The following is a 21004-nucleotide window of genomic DNA, read 5'->3' as shown; positions in this document are numbered from 1 at the left end:
ATAGCCTATAAATCGAATGACTATATTGTGCGTTACGATTACCATCATTCTCGCTTGTTAATTTCAACGTTCTAATCACCCGGTTGAATTCTATTAACTACGTATTTAACTATATACGAACCATTAAAGCCAATATATTTTTACTTAGTAAAGTTCGATGCACTCGTTGATAATCACTAGAATACGGATTCTTATGTGGCTATGGGATATTCGAAAGTGCTAATTACACAAAATACACATAATGTGTAAAAATATATAAAATGTTTAAAATATTCGTTATGAATTTAGTAGATAAAACAAATTTCTGTTTAGTTTATATTTCATTAGTTATGATCATAAAAATTTGAATTAAATTGCTTTGAAAAACGATCAATGTACCTTTTTAAATTCATGAAATATTATTAAATAGCATCTCCGAACGAGTCAACCTCTTCTCTGTATCTTATTACAAATTAAGACGATCAACGTTGCAATTATTTAACTTCTAACGTGCTATGATAATTTAACTTTTTTTATCCATCTTTTTCTATAATAGACTTATATTTTCTATTTTCTCATATATCTATATCCTTTTTGTTTTTTTACAACTACTATTCATTATTATCATTCCTTCTCTCCCTTATATCATAGGTTTTTATATCCGTGATTTTCTAAATCTTTAGAAAAAAAATCTTCCAAATGAAACTTTACAAATGAAATATCTGTGATATAAGTAAATTTATCGAATAATCTCCGTATGAATCCACAGAGTCACGTTTTTACAGCTCTAAATAAATAATTGATTCAAGCTGGAAACAAAGTTAAACATCGGTTAGAAGTTAACAGCGAAACTTTTCGGCGATTGAACGCACGTAACACAGAACGTTTGAAATCTCTACATATTCAGCGTCGCGTTTTTCCAAACATCGGAATGCTACGACCGTGACACTTACGGACACGGAACGTAGACGAATCCTAGGAACTTTTGGCTGCTGGCCAAAATTCAGAGGCCGTGAATTTTCGTGGCGAGGCTTTAGCGTCGATATGAATGAAACGATGACCGCGGCGTCGCGCGTTTCACGCTCCGCTAGGTCGAAGCTCAACCGCGAAAACGGTACTCGTCGATGGTGCCATTTACAAGGCGCCATACGGCCGAATTCGTTTATATTTCGTGGAATTTCCCACCGCCTGCGTATTTTTCCTGTTAAATTGGCGTGGGCTTGCTTAAATGTGCCACGTGTGAACTGTGAATACGCAAAATTCTTAATAGCAGCATACCAATAGACTGGTACTACTGCAGATTGTTAGATCTCAAAGAAATGTAATAGAAGTTCTAGATCAGTGCTTATAAAATATGTCATTTTATACGATAAAACTTTAAGTGCACGTAGTTTCTTTGGAATATCGTATATTTAACCAAAATAATTTACATACATAAACATCCAATATTCTTTCTCCATGAATATGTTTTGTTTCGTTATTCCAGATTTGTGAGGATTATTAGTTTCAGAATTTGAAAAATCTTGGAATGGAACTGTTATGTAATTTCTATGTTCATAAATCTCCGTGAAACAATTTATGCGTTAAAACATTGCTTAGGTGGAATAGGAAATATCTTGAATCTCCTCAAATACCAAATTTATGTCTCCAGAAACTTTCGTGACACTTTTCCCAAATTTAAATTCACATACGAAAATCATACGAATATTTTGATCCTGTATTAATGTTACGAGAATCATGTTTTATATTTTTATTCTAAATCTTCTCATTTAATGAGTACACATGATTTATAGCAAATTTCTCCTTCTTCAATATGGTCGATAATTCACGATTTTTGGAAAACGTACTCAAAAAAGCTATTTAATCTTTCAATATATGAATCAAATAATTCGTATAATTATTGTTCCAAAAACCACATGTATTCTGACTACTACAATATTACCTTAAACCAACAAATTTCTCAAACTCGCCACCGAGAGCAATCAATCGTTATCGATATTTCATTGCATTTAAATGGTATCAAAATTCCATATGAAATCTCATCAAAAGCACACGCGTCGCTAAACGCACAACTCTATTAATCGCTAAAACCGCTAAATTTCATGCGATATGCGAATACCGATCACATCAAGCGAAATAAATTTCAATTCCATTGCCACGATAAATCAATCTTGTTTAACGTTAACGTCACCCCAAGGATACCCACATAAACGTATTTCTTATTCCCTTGAAACTCTTTAGTCTTACAACTCGTCTTTCAAACCAAATCTATTCCAACATCGAACACTTTCTATTCGAACTGAAAATAAGAACTAAAGCAGTCAAATATGTGTTGTCGAGTGCCGCCACATATGTGATTACTCAAAAAATAGAATATATAAAACGAATAAATTTATTTGAAAGTAAAGTTGTTTGCGAATAAACTCCAATTATAAACAAAATTGTGTACTATTTAATTATATCGGAATCGTCGTATGAACAATTCACAACGACTCAGTTAAAAAATTCCGAGTTACCATTTTTGTCTAACTTCTCCCAGCTCGAACAATTACACCAAATGAATTTTAAATTGCCTATCAATCAACAGCAATTGCACCTCGTGTAGTCTTCGAATGTGTCATTTTCGAAAACGTTTCCGAAAGTGACTTTCGGCTTATAGAAGTTTGACGAGCTGTGTTCTAACGCATACCTAGAACCAGGACATGTAACCAAATCAAACATACGCTTCTTGTTCCTTTGAATGTTCTCCAATTCATACCTATACGATATAAAGTCCAAAATCTAAAGAAAGATCTGTTTGTTTTTTCTTTTCTTTCTTTTGTAGGTACGGTGGTTCCAACAGCAACATGAGAAGAAACGCAAGAAGAGGGACTTCGTGCCCACGACGTTCTCGTTCGCCGATTATCCGGCGTTTTTCGATGAGTTTGGACCGCGTTCTAGGCAGGCCACGTTCCATCGACAAAGAAACAGAGGTGTGCCTCTTCAAAACCTGTTCACGGATCCGCTCTTTAAGGAACAGTGGTACCTGGTAAGTGGGCCCTTCGATTTTACTTCCCTGAAACCTCAACCAAAACGAACTACGTGACGAGACTACGTTTCGAGAACATGGCGGACTTAACGATGTACCAGTTATAACGTATTCCGGATTCACTTCGTCCTTCCAATTTGTCGAATCTATATTTCTGTCTACTTTTTGGAACTGAGATTGATATTTCCTAGAAATTTTATCGTTGATAATACATTATGGAAGTATTCTGCTTTAGGATTTCGGATATTTCGAGGATTTTTTTCTGAGGAAATCATAAGGTTTTTGGTCTTGGATTTCTGCACATATATTTACTAGTTAATAAAGAATATTCACTATTTTCTTCAAGAGCGAATGAGTTAGTAAATCGTTTAAAAAGAATTGTTGAAGCAACGTTTTTATTATAATATTCCAAATGTAAGGGCATATATATAAATTTCTGAAACTAACTCGTTTCGGAACCATTTCATTTTCTATGAGTATAAAAAGATACTGATTTTCTTTCTCGAGTTAAAGACAATTAAACAAGACGTAAGCAAACTACGTGTTACTTTTATCGTGAAAAGGAGATAAATTGATATAAATGTTTCATGCCTGTTTCCTTTTCTCCTTCCTTTATTACGTTTCTTACAATTATTATAGGTTTTCTTTTATTTTTGGCGAGTTAATTCGCGGTTCATAGTTTCGTCGTGGTCTTGTTAAATATTCTCTGTACTTCGTTCGGGGAACGCTCCCACTTTTCTTGCATGGCTCGCCTCATTCAATTATCCTCTGTTTAACCGGTTAACAGGCAATCCTTTTTCACCTCCTTTTTCCGCGAACAATCCGTATCGAATTTTCCATTTTCTCGTTTTCAGTGCCGCGACCGAATCGATTCGTAGTTAAAACATTTGCACTCTGTTATTCGGAAAAAATTGCCTTCGTTTAATTTTCTGTTAAACGTTATTCAACTTTTGCGTTCTGTTTTCGAGATATTTGCGTGAAATGTTCACTGTTTATAGCAAGCGTGAAGAAATTTTGTCGATAGAAAATGTGCAAATTGTTAATTGAATTTTACAAGGCTTTTGTAAATAAAACTGCAGATTCATGATTTCGAGTTTGATAAATTAACCATTAAATGACATACAGTGAAGTAATGCAATATTATTACATGAAATAAATAACTTACATGGTGTTTTATCGAAGCACAAAAAATGCGTGTTAATATACTTCACAGAAACATTAGCTGCATAAATTCTCACACATAAGAATTTTCATTATTTAAGAGAAAATAGAATTATATGTATCATTAAAAAAAATTTTAGAAGAAATTGAAAATAAGTGTTGTTTCTATTCAGTGACACAACCAGAATGCGACGAAAATAAAAATAATTGGAAATATATGACGCACAAAGAGGCATAATGTAAAAAATCAAATTATTTCCAGGCCGATATACCGTAGATGTTAAAAATTTCAGTCACTTAACCGTGACAAACCGGCAGAGATATGGTTGCCAAGCAACCGAGCTGAGCGAAAATTTCTCCTCAATTGAAATTCAGTGAATTTCCCGCGAACCTCCCACGCTCGATAAAGGCTACGATTGAGATAAACAGATTAGCGTCAAAGATACGCGAAACATACAAACAACGGTCTGCATTAAGGCAATCGCCGAAACATCGAACGATGCTTGCGTTGGCCATATATACTTTTGCGATGTAATTAATCCGTTGAAATCATAGAAAGTAGAAAAAATAACATTAGAAGAGAGAGATTATATGGAATGCGTAACACATATTCCGAATGAATAAACTTCCGAAAAAATTCATATTTTATGATCAATTATGACTACTTATTGTATTAGGTCATCAGTTCCGTTCTGTTTTTCGAGCGGTTATATATGTTAAGATTGTTTACATACCTTTCAGTTTCATGAAAAAATGTAATCCCCCTCTCGTTGTACAACTTCTTCCCATTTTTCAAGTACATCGGTCCCTTATCGCCGTATGTTTATAAATCGACACATGAAATGTATACACAAAAGTCGGCACAAACTTATGGAATGACCTAATATTATCATGTTAATAATCACGCGACTATTATAACAATTTTGCAACTAAATATTTATCCAATCTCGCTTTAGTACATATAAAACTCGTCTATCATGATTACATTGGTGAATAAACAAATCTGAAAATACATATACGTACATAGAAATTACAAAATACATATTTCACACAGATCGCGAAAGCCAATTATTCATTATATTAATAAATCTCAATGTTTAATAGGATCATATTTAACAATTCTTAGTAGTACGTATATAACGTACATCAAATTTTTACTAAATATGTATTTGCAATCTACATCTCGTAGATTTCTTCTAGAGACATTTTTAGATTGATTTCAAATTTGACGAACTAATTAACCATAATAATTCTGTCTCATTACAGAGCTAGTGAGCTAATGTTTGTTTCACAAACCATCGAAAGATGAATTCTAATGAAGGACATCTGAACAAAATTAGTTGTATTAAACGCGAACGATGAATTGCGGTTTGAAATATACAGATTTGCCGACAAGAAATATACGTGTTGTAGACTGTGGTGAAATAAATGGATGCAATTGGGTAATAACGTATTTTGTCGGAAATGAAATATCACGTTTTCAATACTTGAAATTAATTAACTCCTATAATGGTCGTGCATAAATATCAGCCGGTTCTTTCGTGTACGAAACGCTGTAATAACGGTAAATCACGTTCCGTACGTGTCAGGATGAATGAATTTATTGTTCATACAACGTCGGGACTCTTCGATATAATTCTAATCAAATTTCTGTCTATATGACGAATGGCTGTCGAATGTGGAAGGATAGGAACGACGCGTCTCGTCGATAAAATATCTCTAGACTCTTCTGAATTATGTGTTATACGAAAAATTACTATTGATAAAACTATTGCACGACTTCAAGGCAACCATTACATGGTATGTGTGTTGTTTTATGGGCGAAGACGCGTGGAAGATCAATGAAGGGTGTAATTTTACTTTATGTAAAATGTTATGTATTTTATGTAAAAATTTAAAAAATCCACGAAACTTCGGTAAAACGATATTAATGTTTTATCTCACGTGTCACATTCCTGACACGTAAAACAATCACGAAACTTTTAAGTAATTATCTACTCGAATAACAATCAAACCCTTAATAATGCGTTTTCATCAGACACCTAAATTGGTTCCGAAAGTGTAGCGCTATGAAGCATAACAGATATACCTATCTACAATAAGTGTATAGAGCTATGAATGCCAGCCTGTAGCGATCTGACCTACATTTCTTCCAGGATATGCGTACGCTTAAAGTAGTAATCATAGTAAAAAAGAACGCATACGCTGTCTGACACTGGCCAGCGCACAATTAATGAGGTTGTGATTGGTCAGGGACGCGAGTAGAAGATCCGAATGTGCGACAGAAAAATTCGATTCTCTTCAAACGATGATATCTCAGCAACGGAAAGTTGGATCGAAATGGAACAAATAGTATTTTACAGAGGAAGATATACTCTTTCTGATAGCTCCAACTAACCTTAAAAATTTTTATTAGTTTCTCAACAGTGGTCGATTAAATTTCTAGTAATTTCAATAGTTATTAATCGTGTACGTAAGGTTTATTGGAACAAACATGTATACATATGTAGATGTTGTGTGAAGAGGACGTAGGTCGTGAGGATTAATGATGAGATTACTTATTGTTGTAACCGTCGAATATATTTAAGACAATAAATTAATATACAAACGTAGACGTTAGTCGTTAGTACGAAGTATAAATCGCAAAATAAAATCGCGGAATAAATACTCGTAAATGCTCATCGCGTGACTTGATAGACGCTCGTTAGATACTCGAAGATATACTCTAGATGCTGTTAGATACTCAATATGTACTGTATTTGAACTCATTATGTACTCGCTATGTCTCGCTATGTACTGTCACTCGCGATCGCGTCCGTTTATTTATACTGGTCGGGGGAGAGTCGGAAAATTCAAATTCGTCTTCATTCGACGGTTGCATATAGCGACGACATTGTTTTACACGGAGTTTATTTGTTCTTACATTACTTGTAATCTAACAGTCTTGATACTCCGAGGCAAAACAACAACATGATTTGAATTGTCCTCTGACTCATGTGCCGCTACACATATATTTTCTGAATAATGTCATTTATAATGATATCATTGATCGTTTACACTCTACTCCATGTTAATCAAGAAATAATACTGAACTAATTCCAGAACGGCGGAGCTAAGGATGGTTACGATATGAATCTTGGCCCAGCATGGCAAAAGGGTTACACTGGCAAAGGTGTGGTCGTGTCGATCCTCGACGACGGTATACAGACGAATCATCCGGACCTGGCTTTGAATTATGATCACCAAGCTAGCACAGACATCAATGACAATGACAATGACCCAATGCCAAGAGACAACGGTGACAACAAGCACGGAACACGCTGTGCTGGTGAGGTTGCAGCGGTCGCCTTCAACCAATACTGCGGTGTCGGTGTTGCCTACAATGCAAGCATAGGAGGTAAAAATTTATCAATTTCTCCTTGTTATTAATCACTTAATAGTCTAATAAAACAGTCTGACAACTAGTAAAAAAATTACAAATTTAGATCAAAAAGACGTATAGATTTTTGTGCTCTAAACTACACTTTCATACATGATAAAAAAATGGGAAAAAGACGTATTTTACAACTAACTTTCTCAGTACACTATACAAGTTATGCCAGTACAAAGAATTATATTAGGTATATTAGTTATAAATTTCATACATAGAAAATTATAGAATCGATTAAAATTGTGAGAAGAATCGAGCTACTTGTGCAAAAATTCAAAACCTTCAAGAAGAAAACCTTCAAAAAGGAGATAAAAAGGATGTAAAAGTTTCGCGCTATAAATAACCGTCTAGCTTCCTGCGAACTCCGTTCCAGAATGAAAGCGCAACTGCAGCGAATTAAATTTCATTCGGATACACGATCCTCTTTATTAGATGCGACTTCGCTGTTATTCTATACGAATTGCGATCTCTTTCTCTTTTCTGAGATGTTTTTCTCGAGTTCCAATTCGAAAGGATAGCGAAAATGAAGTTTGACAAATTTCTGGGAAATGATCGTATTTACTTCGGTTTGCAGAATCGAGAATTACGAGATTAAGTTAGGTTAGGTTCCGTGAATATGGTTTAGCACGCGACCGAAGGACATTATTGCATTGGTTTCTAAAATTCGTTTATGCAAACAATTATCATTTGTCAAGAAGAAGAATAAAGACGAGCAATAGATATACTATCAAATTATATAAAAAATAATACAGTGAAACTTCGGTTGTCGAACATAATTGGTTCCGGAAAGATTGTTCGTATATCGATATATTAGAAAATTGAAGAATACTTAATATAAAATGGATTAATCCTTTGCCAAACGACAAATAATTATTTCTTTATACTTTTATAACGGTATTTAATTCATAAAGTCAGATATAGAGACAATAAAAATGCATCAAATTTTACATAAAAAGAACGTGTAAATCCAATAAATATATACTTTAGTAAGAGGAATTCCTTTCCATAAAACCATGGGGTATTGTATGTTAATTAGTTTAAATCCGAGATGTAAACGCCATCCTCATATTTAGGTATAATTTCTCCTTTCATCTCTATTTAACAACTGTCTCTATTTAACTGGATTTAAGAATTTTTTCGGCCCAGTACTAATTTATTTAATAATTATTTATTTAAAAAAGCAATAAAACATAGAACAACGCAGAAGATTATGAAAAGACACTACAAATTCGAATTGAAATGTGCACTGAATGGAGACTGCGACGTGGCGTAACTAATGCTACCCCCACTATGGTACGCGGAGCACGCGATTGCATGCTTGGAAACGAAAATTCTGCGAGGAAATTGATGCGTCTTTTTTTCAGAAAACATGATCGAGATCCGATTTTTTCGGGATGAGATTCCTTTGATAACCGAGCTTTTACTATACAGGTATTTTTAAAAATCAACAAGAAAACAGAAATATTTATTAAAAATAGAATTTCGAAAACTAGTAAACAAATGAAAAGCTATTGTGAAGAAGGGATTGGTTTATTTCAACCGTTTGTAAAGAGAAGAATATTCGTATTGCAGTGGATACTCAATAAACGAGTATTAGTTCTAAAAAAGAGAGAAACATTCATAAAATAACCTGATATTTTTTTATGGAACGTAGAAAAATATTTATTGACGTAGAAGTAGTATTATTGTAGATTATACTATAAGAGTTACATAATATTAGGTCATTCCATAAGTTCGTTTGGTTTTTCGAGCGGTTATATATGTTAAGATTGTTTACATACCTTTCAGTTTCATGAAAAAATATAAGCCCCCTCTCGTTGTACAACTTCTTCCCATTTTTCAAGTGCATTGGTCCCTTATCGCCGTATGTTTATAAATCGACACATGAAATGTATACACAAAAATCGGCACGAACTTATGGGATGACCTAATAGTGATGAAATAATGAAATAATAGTATTGAAAAATACTGATCTGCACAAAAGTTACTTGTTTAATGAAGCAAATATCATAGTACACAGATGCTTTAACAATTTTGTGTAATCAAATTCACCCACGGTATTAATATTATAATTATGCGTTATTCCGCGGATGTTAATTATAATCAAATTATGGATCATCGCGTGCAATTTTCAATTTGCATAACTATTGAAAGCAGCATAATAATGTTTTCTTGGAATTTTATATTTGCTTCAATTGTGTTTATAAAACCATGAAAATGTCAGTTTAATTATAATTCTTCTAGTTTCTATTTTTAGTTTTAATTTTACTGTCATCCATAAATATTTATAATGTATTAATTCTCTGAAGAACTTTTTGCAAGTTATTTATACAATGTAATCTAAAACAGTAGCCCGAATATGGCGCATTTTCCTCGTAAAACAATTTCCGGGTATTCTGTCTGCCGGGTGTTGACACTTGAAACTATCATCTGTTAGGAACTCTGAACAATGGGTCCATTTCAAAATTAACATCACGCACCCTTGCAGACATTTCCTGCACATAAATTTTGCGCCTCCATAGCGTCCACCAATACACATAAACTGTAACATTTCCATCTAATAGTATCTCCAATTTCCAGACAATATGTCTGATTAATTTCATTAAAATTCTTCTTGACCTATTTTTCTAAATTCTCTGTAACTAGAACAATTCTAACGAAAATCTCCAGCTATTCAGTCCCCCGTGATCTTTGTTGTCGTTTTTAATCCATTGATTAAATAATCAATAAATTAATCAAATACATGATGAAAATAGATTTTTTCTTTGAACTTGAACTTGAGTGTATGTATTTCATGTGTATTTTCTTTTCTTTTCTTTCTATTAATTTGTTATTAATTTTCATTTCTCTTTTACAACATTTAGTAATTAATCTCATATAATATAGTTTGTCCTCGCGAAGAGAATGATTTTGAAAAGTTGCTCCTTTGTTGTTAGACTTAATGATACAATTCCTATAAAATGTTTTTTTAAACATAGAGTGCATTTATGAATACACAAAGGGTTAAAATCAACAAAACAATTTCACAAATGATAAAAAAATAATTAATTTCAAAAGACCTTTCCATTATATAATTCCCAAATCAATAAAGGACGCCACAGATACATATTTTATTCGATTAATCTACAAAGTCTCAGTTTAATATTCTTTAACTCCCAAGAGAGCGAGAAAATTTCATCCTCAACGATCTCGTTTACGCCGTTTAATCGCGTTCGAGCAATCACATCTCCATTGGCTTGTTGCGAACATTCTTATCACCAATTCGCGCATTTTGCATTCAATTTACTTCCTTCTTTCACATCCCGCGACGATTACTTAAACGTTACTCATACACCGATATCGACACGCTATTATCGTTATAAATAGTAATGGGCTTAAAATAGATAAATCAAGTTCAATATGTATACTTATAAATACAAATCAAATACAGTTTCATAATACAGTTTACTTTATAAATAAGAATACTAACTTTTCAAAGTAAATTTTACCGTATCATAGTATTACATGATAACGCTAATAAAAAATAAAATCGACTAGGATTTTTCTATTTGAAGACTACAGGAAAATAACGCCATGGTTCACATTTTCCATTCTTCCAGAGCAACAATTTGGAGATTAAACTTTTCACCCTCTAAAACGTCACAAGTCTTTCTTAGAAAAATTGTCCGTTTTTTTGTAATGAATAATTTTCTTCGGATAGCTTTCACAAGTTTCTAGAATTTCACAAGTTTCTAGCTTCATTTCCCATCTATGTCTTTCGAGTAAGTTTTGTAAGCGAATACGTTTCATTATTTCATGGAAGTTCATAATAAAAACGCTACAATCCTATCGAACTCATTACTGTAATGTCAACATTCAAATCTTCTCGCGATTTAAGTCCGTCGCTAGTTATAAGTCGTTTCATCTCGAGAGAATATCGAGTTCCGATAACATTATCGGCCCGTTTCCATTAAAATGCATGTCAACAGCTCCGTGTTCGATTTAACGCGTTCAGAATAACGTATAACAGCGCAACGGCATCGGAGAGACCAGTTTTCCTTCCGATGGAATTTAATGATTAAACTAGAAGAGGAAGAAAGGAAGAGAGAGAAAAGAGGGGGAGAACAGCGTAATTAGAATTCCATAGGGTCTCTACTTTCTTACCGATTAGCCTGTTTTGTTTCTTGGATGGAGGGTCGAAAGCGCGAATTCCATGGAAATCGGCGAACTTGAGGGGTAACGAGAAGGAGAGCTATCTAAAAATACGTTCACACTGTATATACCTATAACAAAACACGTTATATGGCAACATTATATAACATGTTATGGAAACAAAAAAAGGGAATATTATGTAACATTGTTATATAGCGTAGATGCAGTTTAACGAGTTATAGTGACATGATATATAGCAATGTCTCGCTATATCGTGTAGATGCAGCTTAACGCACATACCATCTATGTTCTCAGGCGTGCGAATGCTCGATGGCCCGGTAAACGATGCCGTCGAAGCCAGAGCGCTGGGATTGAATCCTGATCATATCGACATATACAGCGCTTCTTGGGGCCCTGAAGACGATGGCAAAACTGTCGATGGCCCAGGCCCTCTTGCCAGGAGGGCGTTCATCTATGGTGTCACCAGCGTAAGTTGCCTTCACTGTAATTCTTTAATACTTCATCTACCACATACAAATTAAATGTATAGGTAGAAAAACCGGTTAATGCTAGTATAGTTTCTTTCGGAATGATGCGGAAAAAGAGAACACTCTACAAATGAGAAAATAATTGAGTAAATCGACAAGAAAAAATTATTTATATGATACTTCTAATTATAAACCCAGCTATGCTCCTCTCTGTATATTTGTTAGATCTTGATTCTGTAATGGTGTGTTAATCCATGGTGTTCCCATTTGGAAGTATAATACACTTTGTATACTTTGTATAATATGGTTCCAAGTATCAGCACCATGCATTTATGATATGCATTTATGATGGTATGTTATAATATAACAAATGTTACAATAACTATTTATAATGATATGTACTTTATATATACAAAGAGTGCATTATATTCCCAAACAGCAACTCTATGTATTTAAGAGTAAATGCCTCACCACATAGCCCAAACTTCAAAGTCTCAAAAATCATTAAAAATAATGTCAACAGGGTCGCAAAGGCAAAGGTTCCATCTTCGTCTGGGCGTCAGGTAACGGTGGTCGGCACACGGATTCCTGCAACTGCGACGGTTACACGAACAGCATCTTCACCCTCTCCATCTCCAGCGCGACTCAGGGTGGCTACAAACCATGGTACCTCGAAGAATGCAGCTCAACGCTCGCTTCAACTTACTCGTCTGGTACACCAGGCAACGACAAAAGCGTTGCTACGGTAGACATGGACGCGAAACTGAGACCAGATCATATCTGCACGGTGGAGCATACAGGAACATCCGCCTCGGCCCCATTGGCTGCTGGCATCGCTGCTCTAGCACTCGAGGCGAATCCAAGCCTCACGTGGAGGGATATGCAATACCTGGTGGTACTCACCTCGAGATCAGGACCACTCGAAAAGGAACCAGGTTGGATCTTGAATGGAGTGAAGAGAAAGGTCTCCCACAAATTCGGTTACGGGCTCATGGACGCCGGGGCTATGGTGAACCTGGCCGAGCAGTGGACCAACGTGCCGCCTCAACATATCTGCAAGTCCGATGAGATCAACGAGGAAAGGCGTATCGATCCAACCTATGGGTATACGCTCAGTGTGTATATGGATGTAACTGGGTGCGCTGGCTCTTTGAACGAGGTTCGGTTCCTAGAACACGTACAGTGCAAGGTAAGAAACTTGACAGGAACGATACAATAAGATATTTTGAAGCTTATCGTTTATTAATGGCGATTATAGTTATCCGCACGCTTGTTCAATATTAATGGTGGCTATAATCACTCATTATCGCACGCTCATTGTATCTTGCATAATTACCGATGTCCATACACAACCGTTAGAATTTCGCATCACGGACACTTACAAATATATCACAAACGAATTGAATATTTTCAATGAGTACACCAAAGATTCAGGAAACAAACGTATTAAATCAATGCATAGAAAAGAAGAGAGAGACTATTGTCTTATATCTTCATTAACAAGCTATGCATGGAAAAGGAGAATGAGAATTTTGTCTTACATTTTTATTAACAAGATAATGTTATACCCATGCTTGTAATTCTCCATGTATACATGAATAAAGATTCTTCTTTTATGGGGCGATATATTTCAGGATAAGGAAACAAACGATTAGACAAAAAAGAGCATAAAGTGATTGTATGCAAAAATCTGACGGAAGGAAGAGAAAATGCAAGAACGTTTATAATAACATTTATTTTCATTTTATATATATGTAAATGTATATTTTGTTCTGGCTTATGATTCATAAAACGGCTTTAAAAAAAATTTACATTTTAATGATACCGTGAATTCGTCGCTTCTATGGCCGGAAACTTGCAAATGTTCGTACTATTCGTAACACGCGAATTTAAATGATTGTACCATTAAAAATGTATTCAACCGAGTTGAAAGGTATTCTTACGCAAAAAAAAATAATGTATGACGAGAATATTCTCATTTCCGAACAAATCATACTCGCAAACATTATTTTAAAAAATTATTTTTTCCCCGTGCAAAATCTGCTCTATTCAATTTGGTTCGATAATTCCGCATTCCGCGAATATCTAATTGGGTGAATCAATGAAAATAACCACCTGAAATAACTCGTTACCTATTGACTTTGTCAAAAAATATTGGAAATAAAATTTATTATATCCGACTAACCTGTGACAAAAACAACGTAAATACATAAATACCGCTTCGTGACTATCCTTGTCTTTCGTACATTAAAAGTCAAAATATCTGCTAAGTTTACGATTTTGTGGAATATCGCGGAAAATACAAGGGATAAAAAGATCAAAATTAAGTTATTCAACTATATGTATTTACCTGATCAGGCGCCTCGAATACAACAAATTTTATTTCAAATATCTTGTTAAATTCAACACATAATGAGTTATTTCAGATGAACATTCTTATATACATGTACATATAATTGGATATATGTTTGATTTCTTTCTAAATGTAAAGCATAAATGTAATGCAAATGATTTACATAGAATTAACGGTATTTATACTGTATTTTATACTTTAGTACTTTGGAAAGATAACGATATCTAATAATTTTCGATCAGGTGTCTTTGAGGTTCTTCCCACGTGGAAATTTGAGATTACTGCTGACCTCTCCAATGGGTACTACATCGACATTATTGTTTGAGAGGCCACGAGATGTTCTTAGTTCCAGCTTCGATGACTGGCCTTTCCTCAGCGTGCATTTCTGGAGTGAGAAAGCGGACGGCCGATGGACCCTGCAGATCATTAATGCAGGAAATCGGCACGTGAATTCTCCAGGCAAGTAACCGTATCGCTTCAAGATTAAAGTGCTATGCGAATTTATATCATAAATTGGTGTTTATGGTGTTAAGTGTGTCTGATGATTTCATCATTTGATCCATATGTTTGAACAAGATTCTCATTTGGAGGGTTAAAATGTCGATATAAATTAAAATGAGAATTTTTGTCTAATCATGCATTTCAATTTCTATAAATTATAATTTCATTTTTTGTTATATTATCCAATTATATTTTGCCATATATTCATAATTTCGAAAATATATTGAAATTAAAATATAATGAAGAATATATTAAACTTTTTACAACAATAAACGTTAAACATATAGTTTTATAAAAAAAACACGGTTAATAATTATAAAAAGGAGTTTAAAATTGATACACTATGAATATTAGTGTAACTTTTTTTACTAAACGTTCTTTATCACATTATATTTTATTATAAAATATTTAACAGATGGCAACTGTTTTTATCTAAGAGTTACGATAAATAGAAGATATTCTTTTATTTAATTTAATGTTTATTTTTTCAGGAATCGCGTCACTCATGCTATCATCGGACAATTAGATCTAAGGATAAATATATCCAACTAGTGGAGAAATTTTTTAACGGAAATATTTTTTTAACGAAAGAGGGATATAAAAATGAAAAATACTATTAATAACTATACTTGATTATTCAGATTTGCAATACCATATATAACAAAATTAAATTTTTCTAATCTGCAATTATGACAAATATCGACTTTATTATTGAATATTATAATTATAATCTCTACTGTTACAGGGATCCTGAAGAAGTGGCAGTTGATCTTCTACGGAACCGCGACCAACCCGATCAGGATACGGACACGACAATTTAACCCGGTACAAGCGCATTCTTCGTACGCCTCCGCGCATTATCCATTTCCTGTAGACGATGATCCGCTAGCGCTGGGCCATCGCGGCGACGTCGACTTCTTTCCTTCGTCTACCTTTCAGGGTTACCAGGGCTACCCCTATGTCGGAGCTGCATCCAATGTCCAGGCATCAGTGGCAACTTTAGATGGTTCTTCAGCGCCAATCCTGACCAATCGGCTTCCTGGAGATACGTCATCTTCTTTCGATTCGCCATCGTCTTCGTCTCAAGTCGGAGATGACTCGCTGGACACTACTAGAAAGATTCTTCATGACTGCGATCCTCAATGTGATTCTCAGGGATGTTATGGAAAAGGACCCACGCAGTGCATTGCTTGCAAGAATTACCGGTTGGACAAGTAAGCAAGCTCTTTGTGTTTTTGTTACTTGCTTTCTTTTGCATGCTATTTATTGTAATGGACTCATTTTAATACAAATACGTCTTTTGTTTATAAGTATTATCAGATAAAGATAGAAGATAATATAAACTTTAAATGTTGTAGGAAGTTATTAGAGAATTTAAGCATTATTATTTGAGATTTTAAGCTTCCACGATGATTATTAGGTAACATAGGTACATATTTATGGTTTTTCGGATGAATCGCATTGAGCATTGCACTTTGTGCCGACATTTTTTGAAGTAGCATCAGATCTACACTGAAGAAATGACCTGCAAGGTTTTTAAAATGATTTTATCTGATGACATTTTAAAGTAACGTTTTAAATTAGTTAATGGAATTAGTTAAATTAGTTAATTAGCAATTAGTTAACGAGCGTGGAAAGGTTAAATTCAAATTTATTTGTTTTTCAGTAGATATGTTTTAAGTTTCATATACATGTTTTCAAATAAATAATTGATGATTATATATTCAAATTTATTTGTTTAATGAGTAAAAACATTTCAAATATCACATAAATTTTTAAAAATATATAACTGAAAATAACACGTCATACAAAACAGGTTTAATTTCCGACGTATTCTGTGCAAAATGTTCTGTCGCTGGCCAAGAGGAATTTTTACATGTGCTACAATTATAACGCTCGATATTTTCCTCTTTCTATACTTTACATACATCTTTCCGCGTTTGTCCTGCTGAAAAACTTCGGACAAAGGGTTTCACCATTCCAATTAGAAGCAAAAGTATCTTTCGTAAAAAGATAGCGGTAAAAATCTGCAATTTTTCTAAATTACACCGTTCTAAAAATAAGATGTTAAAGAAGAACTTTTAAAACTGCACGCTAGGAACGAAACAATGCACACATACAACGTTATTAAAATTTTTTTACTTTTCCTATATTACCTCATCGTACATCTGTTTTGTAGAAACAGTATTAACTTCTTTATATTTGCATTGCATATCTAATTTTCAAACACCGTTTGTTTGCTTTTTTACAAGGAAGATTTACCTATACGTTTGGCAAATCGAATAAAGTGTGTAATTAACAGGTATGCTTAGCTAGCCTTCGAATACGACTTAGAAGAAGAGATGAAAACATTTAGGACGGTAAGGTGGTAATTAGAGAGAATTTTTGTTTTGAAAAATCGTTATTACAGTACATGCGTGAGTCGATGTCCGCCGAGAAGTTTTCCAAATCAAGGTGGCGTCTGTTGGCCTTGCCATGAATCCTGCGAAATCTGTGCTGGGGCTGGCCAGGATTCTTGTCTCTCCTGCGCACCTGCTCACCTACGAGTTACTGATCTAGCAGTGTGTCTCCAGCAATGTCCGGAAGGATATTACGAGAGTAAGTGTTCTTTCGGTGAAATAAAACCGATTTGGTAAAGTAAAATAATAAATAAAGTAGAAAATTTAGTAAAATAGTTTCAGTTTATTCAATTGAAACTAACTTTTTGAATTGTTTCTAAATTTTCTCGAATTAAAATTAGTAACAGAAATAGAAGATAAAGTTAAAGATCTCATAAATACTAAAGTACGAGGAATAATTTCCGTTGAATTTGAATTAAAATTAACTTAATCCATTTCTTTCTCCTTTTTTTCTTTGTTAATTAAAATTAATTTGGATGAACAACAAAAGATTTTATGCATATAGTCTATTAAAGTATAATTATTCTACTTAAAAGATCTAATCAATAGACTGTAGACGCTGTTTATGCATTGACAGGAAATACAAAAGATTGAATGGAAGCACCATGTGCATTACTCGCAACAAATATATTAAATGACAAAAAATTATAACAAAATCAATCTAAATGAATAGTGATCGGATATTTCCAGATACAGAGAACAGTACATGCGTACCCTGCGAGGCGAATTGCGCCAGTTGCCAGGACAGACCGGACAAATGCACCAGTTGCGAGCATCACCTTGTTATGTACGAAAACAAGTGTTATGCAGCCTGTCCCCTGTACACCTACGAAACACAAGATTACAACTGTGCACCGTGTCATTCCACGTGTGAAACTTGCAATGGCACCGCGGAGAACCAATGCATCTCCTGTCGACCCGGATTGTTTTCTCTGAACGGTACGTAGTCGTCCGGACGTTAATCCTTAAAAACGACACTCGGGTGCAACCGATAACCTAGAAACCTATTTCTCTTGGTAGCTAGGTATCCGTAAGAGGCTCAGTGTTTCGAATAAATCATGCTTTTAAGTTTCATCGATTCATTCTCCATTAGCTATTCTGTTTGAATGGAATAAAAATAAGGAGTACTGGAAGTCGTGGTGGAATTTGTTGTTATGTTTTCTCATAACTAATTGGTCCAAATAAAAATTGACAACAAAATTAGATGTAAAAAATTGTATCTTTCACCTCGATAAATTAATCAAACCACAATTAAATATTAAATCAACCCTTAACTTTTAACTGGTATTATTGAACCATAAAATAAGATGAATAGATTTTATATGAAAGCAATAAACACTTGACATGTTCTTTTAAAAGAATTCGAATGAATTTATTATTTAAGGTGGTATGTGTTGTTCGCGATAGTTGTAGTTGCCGGCTGTAGATGTCGCTGCTGGGTACTGCTAATTATTCTTCTCTTTTGATGCGTAGAAGAAAAATCGGATCACGGGCGCCGGAAATCAAACCCGGGTCCCGAACGTTCGTAACCTAAGGTGCTAACTACTGCGCTGCCGTCGTCCGACACTAGTTAGTGTCGAGTGGTGGTATTTGGCTTGTCGAGTGCCGCCACAGTAGCCCCTTACCAGTGATAACGTTATAGATCTTAATGTGATAAAGCGTCAGCCGATTGTTGTCCTACCCGTGCAGATGTTACGTGATGTCTTCGATATGGCCATGGATACCTCTCGGTACGGTGCGGTCGTTCGTGTACGGCGTTCCGTGTACGGTCGTAGGCCTCTGTTCCTCTCTTTAGTATGACGTGCTGGTGGTGATGGCCATGAACTTTTCGATGGCTACGTCACTCCTGGCTTGGTCATCGTCTCGTATTCTGTCACCTGCTTTGCGCATCGACCGGAGGTGAAGTGTCCAGGTTTGCTGAAGATGGAAGGGCCGTTCCGTGTTCATCGTAGCAGTAGGTCCAGCTCGCATAGCCTTAGATTCGCGATGATGGAAGTCTCGGTAGTGCTATCACGGTCATACCTCTGTTTCGCTGTCGATCACGTCGGGGTCACCAGTTTGAGGTGGTATTTGTTGTCCGTGATAGTTGTAGTTGTTGAGCCTCGTCCGGAGTAATTGTCGCTAGGGGCTGTAGATGTCACAGCTGGGGTACTGCTGATTTTTCCTCCGTTTTTTGGTGCGTGGAAGAAAAATCGGACTCCGGTCGCCGGAATTCGAACCCGGGTTCCAAATGTTCGTAACCTAAGGTGCTAACCACTGCGCTGCCGTCGTCCGACACTAGTTAGTGTCGAGTGGTGGTATTTGGCTTGTCGAGTGCCACCACAATTCTACCTAATATTATAGTCAGCTATAACTCAACGGTACAATTTAAGCTTTTATTTAAAATGAATTTTACAAATCCCAGGATCATGTCGAGCGTCTTGTCCAGCGGGTTATGGAGCGGACAAAAAGCGTCGCGAATGCGTTCCATGTCCACCCGGATGTGCTACCTGCTCCATGTCAACCTGCACAAGCTGCGATGAAGGCTGGAGCTTGAACGAAGAAAGCCTCTGCGCTCCTGAACATCGTGATCGTTGTGATACATCGGAATATTATGAAAATGGCCACTGCAAGCAGTGCCATACTTCGTGTAAAACTTGCGCTGGACCTGGTGAAGATCATTGCGTCTCCTGTCAAACATCGCTACTCCTTCAAGGGAAACGCTGTGTGTATCAGTGCGACGATGGTTATTATTCAATGGCGCAGCCCTCTAGACCCGTCTGCGTACCTTGTTTGCATACTTGCAAAACGTGCGTGTCTCGACTGAACTGCACTGCTTGTCAAGATGGATTGCAGCTTCAGAGTGGAGAGTGCAGGTCCTCTTGTGCTCAGGGGTAAGTTTGCTTTAGAAAAATCAAATATTTTTCCTGTTTTCTTTTATCTTTCATTTCTTGTCTATTCGTTGAGTTTTTATTTTGTTATATATTAGTTTTTGGATAAGGAATTAGCAACTGAGAGATGATCTTCTATCAAACCTAAAACGTTTTTACTAAATTATTATAGAACTTGAAATATTTAAACCCCTTCCTTACAAAGAAATCTAAAATTCTAAAAACTTCTACGATCTTATATAACATGAACGTCGATAAATGTATGAAACGAAAAATCTTGTTTCAACGCAGATATTACAGCGATCGAGGTCAGTGCGCGAAATGCTACCTGTCGTGTAAAACGTGTTCCGGACCCAGAAGAGATCAATGCGTGACCTGCCCTCGTGGTTGGCAACTAGCAGCAGGCGAGTGTCATCCGGAGTGTCCCGAAGGATTCTTCAAATCTAACTTCGGCTGCCAGAAGTGTCACCATTACTGTCGTACCTGCAAAGGTATATAAGAGAAATACCAGCGTGTTTCCGTTTTTTCAAACATGACAAAAAAATTTTCATGAGATATCACGGTTAATTTTGTGTATTAAACAATTGAAATTTATATATGTAAATTTTCATGAAAATTGATAAAAAGCAAAAATTAAGAAAAGTATATCAATTTTTATCGTAAT

At 35.2% G+C, this 21004-nt stretch overlaps 1 protein-coding gene across 3 annotated transcripts in view; it reads left to right on the top strand.

The window, feature by feature from the left end:
* Nucleotides 1–21004, top strand: part of LOC126917958 (furin-like protease 2) — a 567776-nt gene that overhangs the window by 389849 nt on the left and 156923 nt on the right. For 2 of the 3 annotated variants that reach the window (XM_050725441.1, XM_050725440.1), the window contains exons 4-13: nucleotides 2804–3007; nucleotides 7271–7565; nucleotides 12045–12217; nucleotides 12741–13406; nucleotides 14813–15029; nucleotides 15817–16285; nucleotides 17482–17669; nucleotides 18161–18409; nucleotides 19875–20343; nucleotides 20632–20831. In XM_050725441.1, coding sequence (XP_050581398.1) covers nucleotides 2804–3007; nucleotides 7271–7565; nucleotides 12045–12217; nucleotides 12741–13406; nucleotides 14813–15029; nucleotides 15817–16285; nucleotides 17482–17669; nucleotides 18161–18409; nucleotides 19875–20343; nucleotides 20632–20831 — 3130 coding nt within the window. The remainder of the gene's footprint in view (nucleotides 1–2803; nucleotides 3008–7270; nucleotides 7566–12044; nucleotides 12218–12740; nucleotides 13407–14812; nucleotides 15030–15816; nucleotides 16286–17481; nucleotides 17670–18160; nucleotides 18410–19874; nucleotides 20344–20631; nucleotides 20832–21004) is intronic. The other variant, XM_050725443.1, reaches the window with a different exon arrangement.

This window comes from Bombus affinis, chromosome 6 (assembly GCF_024516045.1).
Source record: "Bombus affinis isolate iyBomAffi1 chromosome 6, iyBomAffi1.2, whole genome shotgun sequence".
Classification (NCBI taxonomy): domain Eukaryota; kingdom Metazoa; phylum Arthropoda; class Insecta; order Hymenoptera; family Apidae; genus Bombus; species Bombus affinis.
This window is presented reverse-complemented; position numbering and strand designations above follow the sequence as displayed.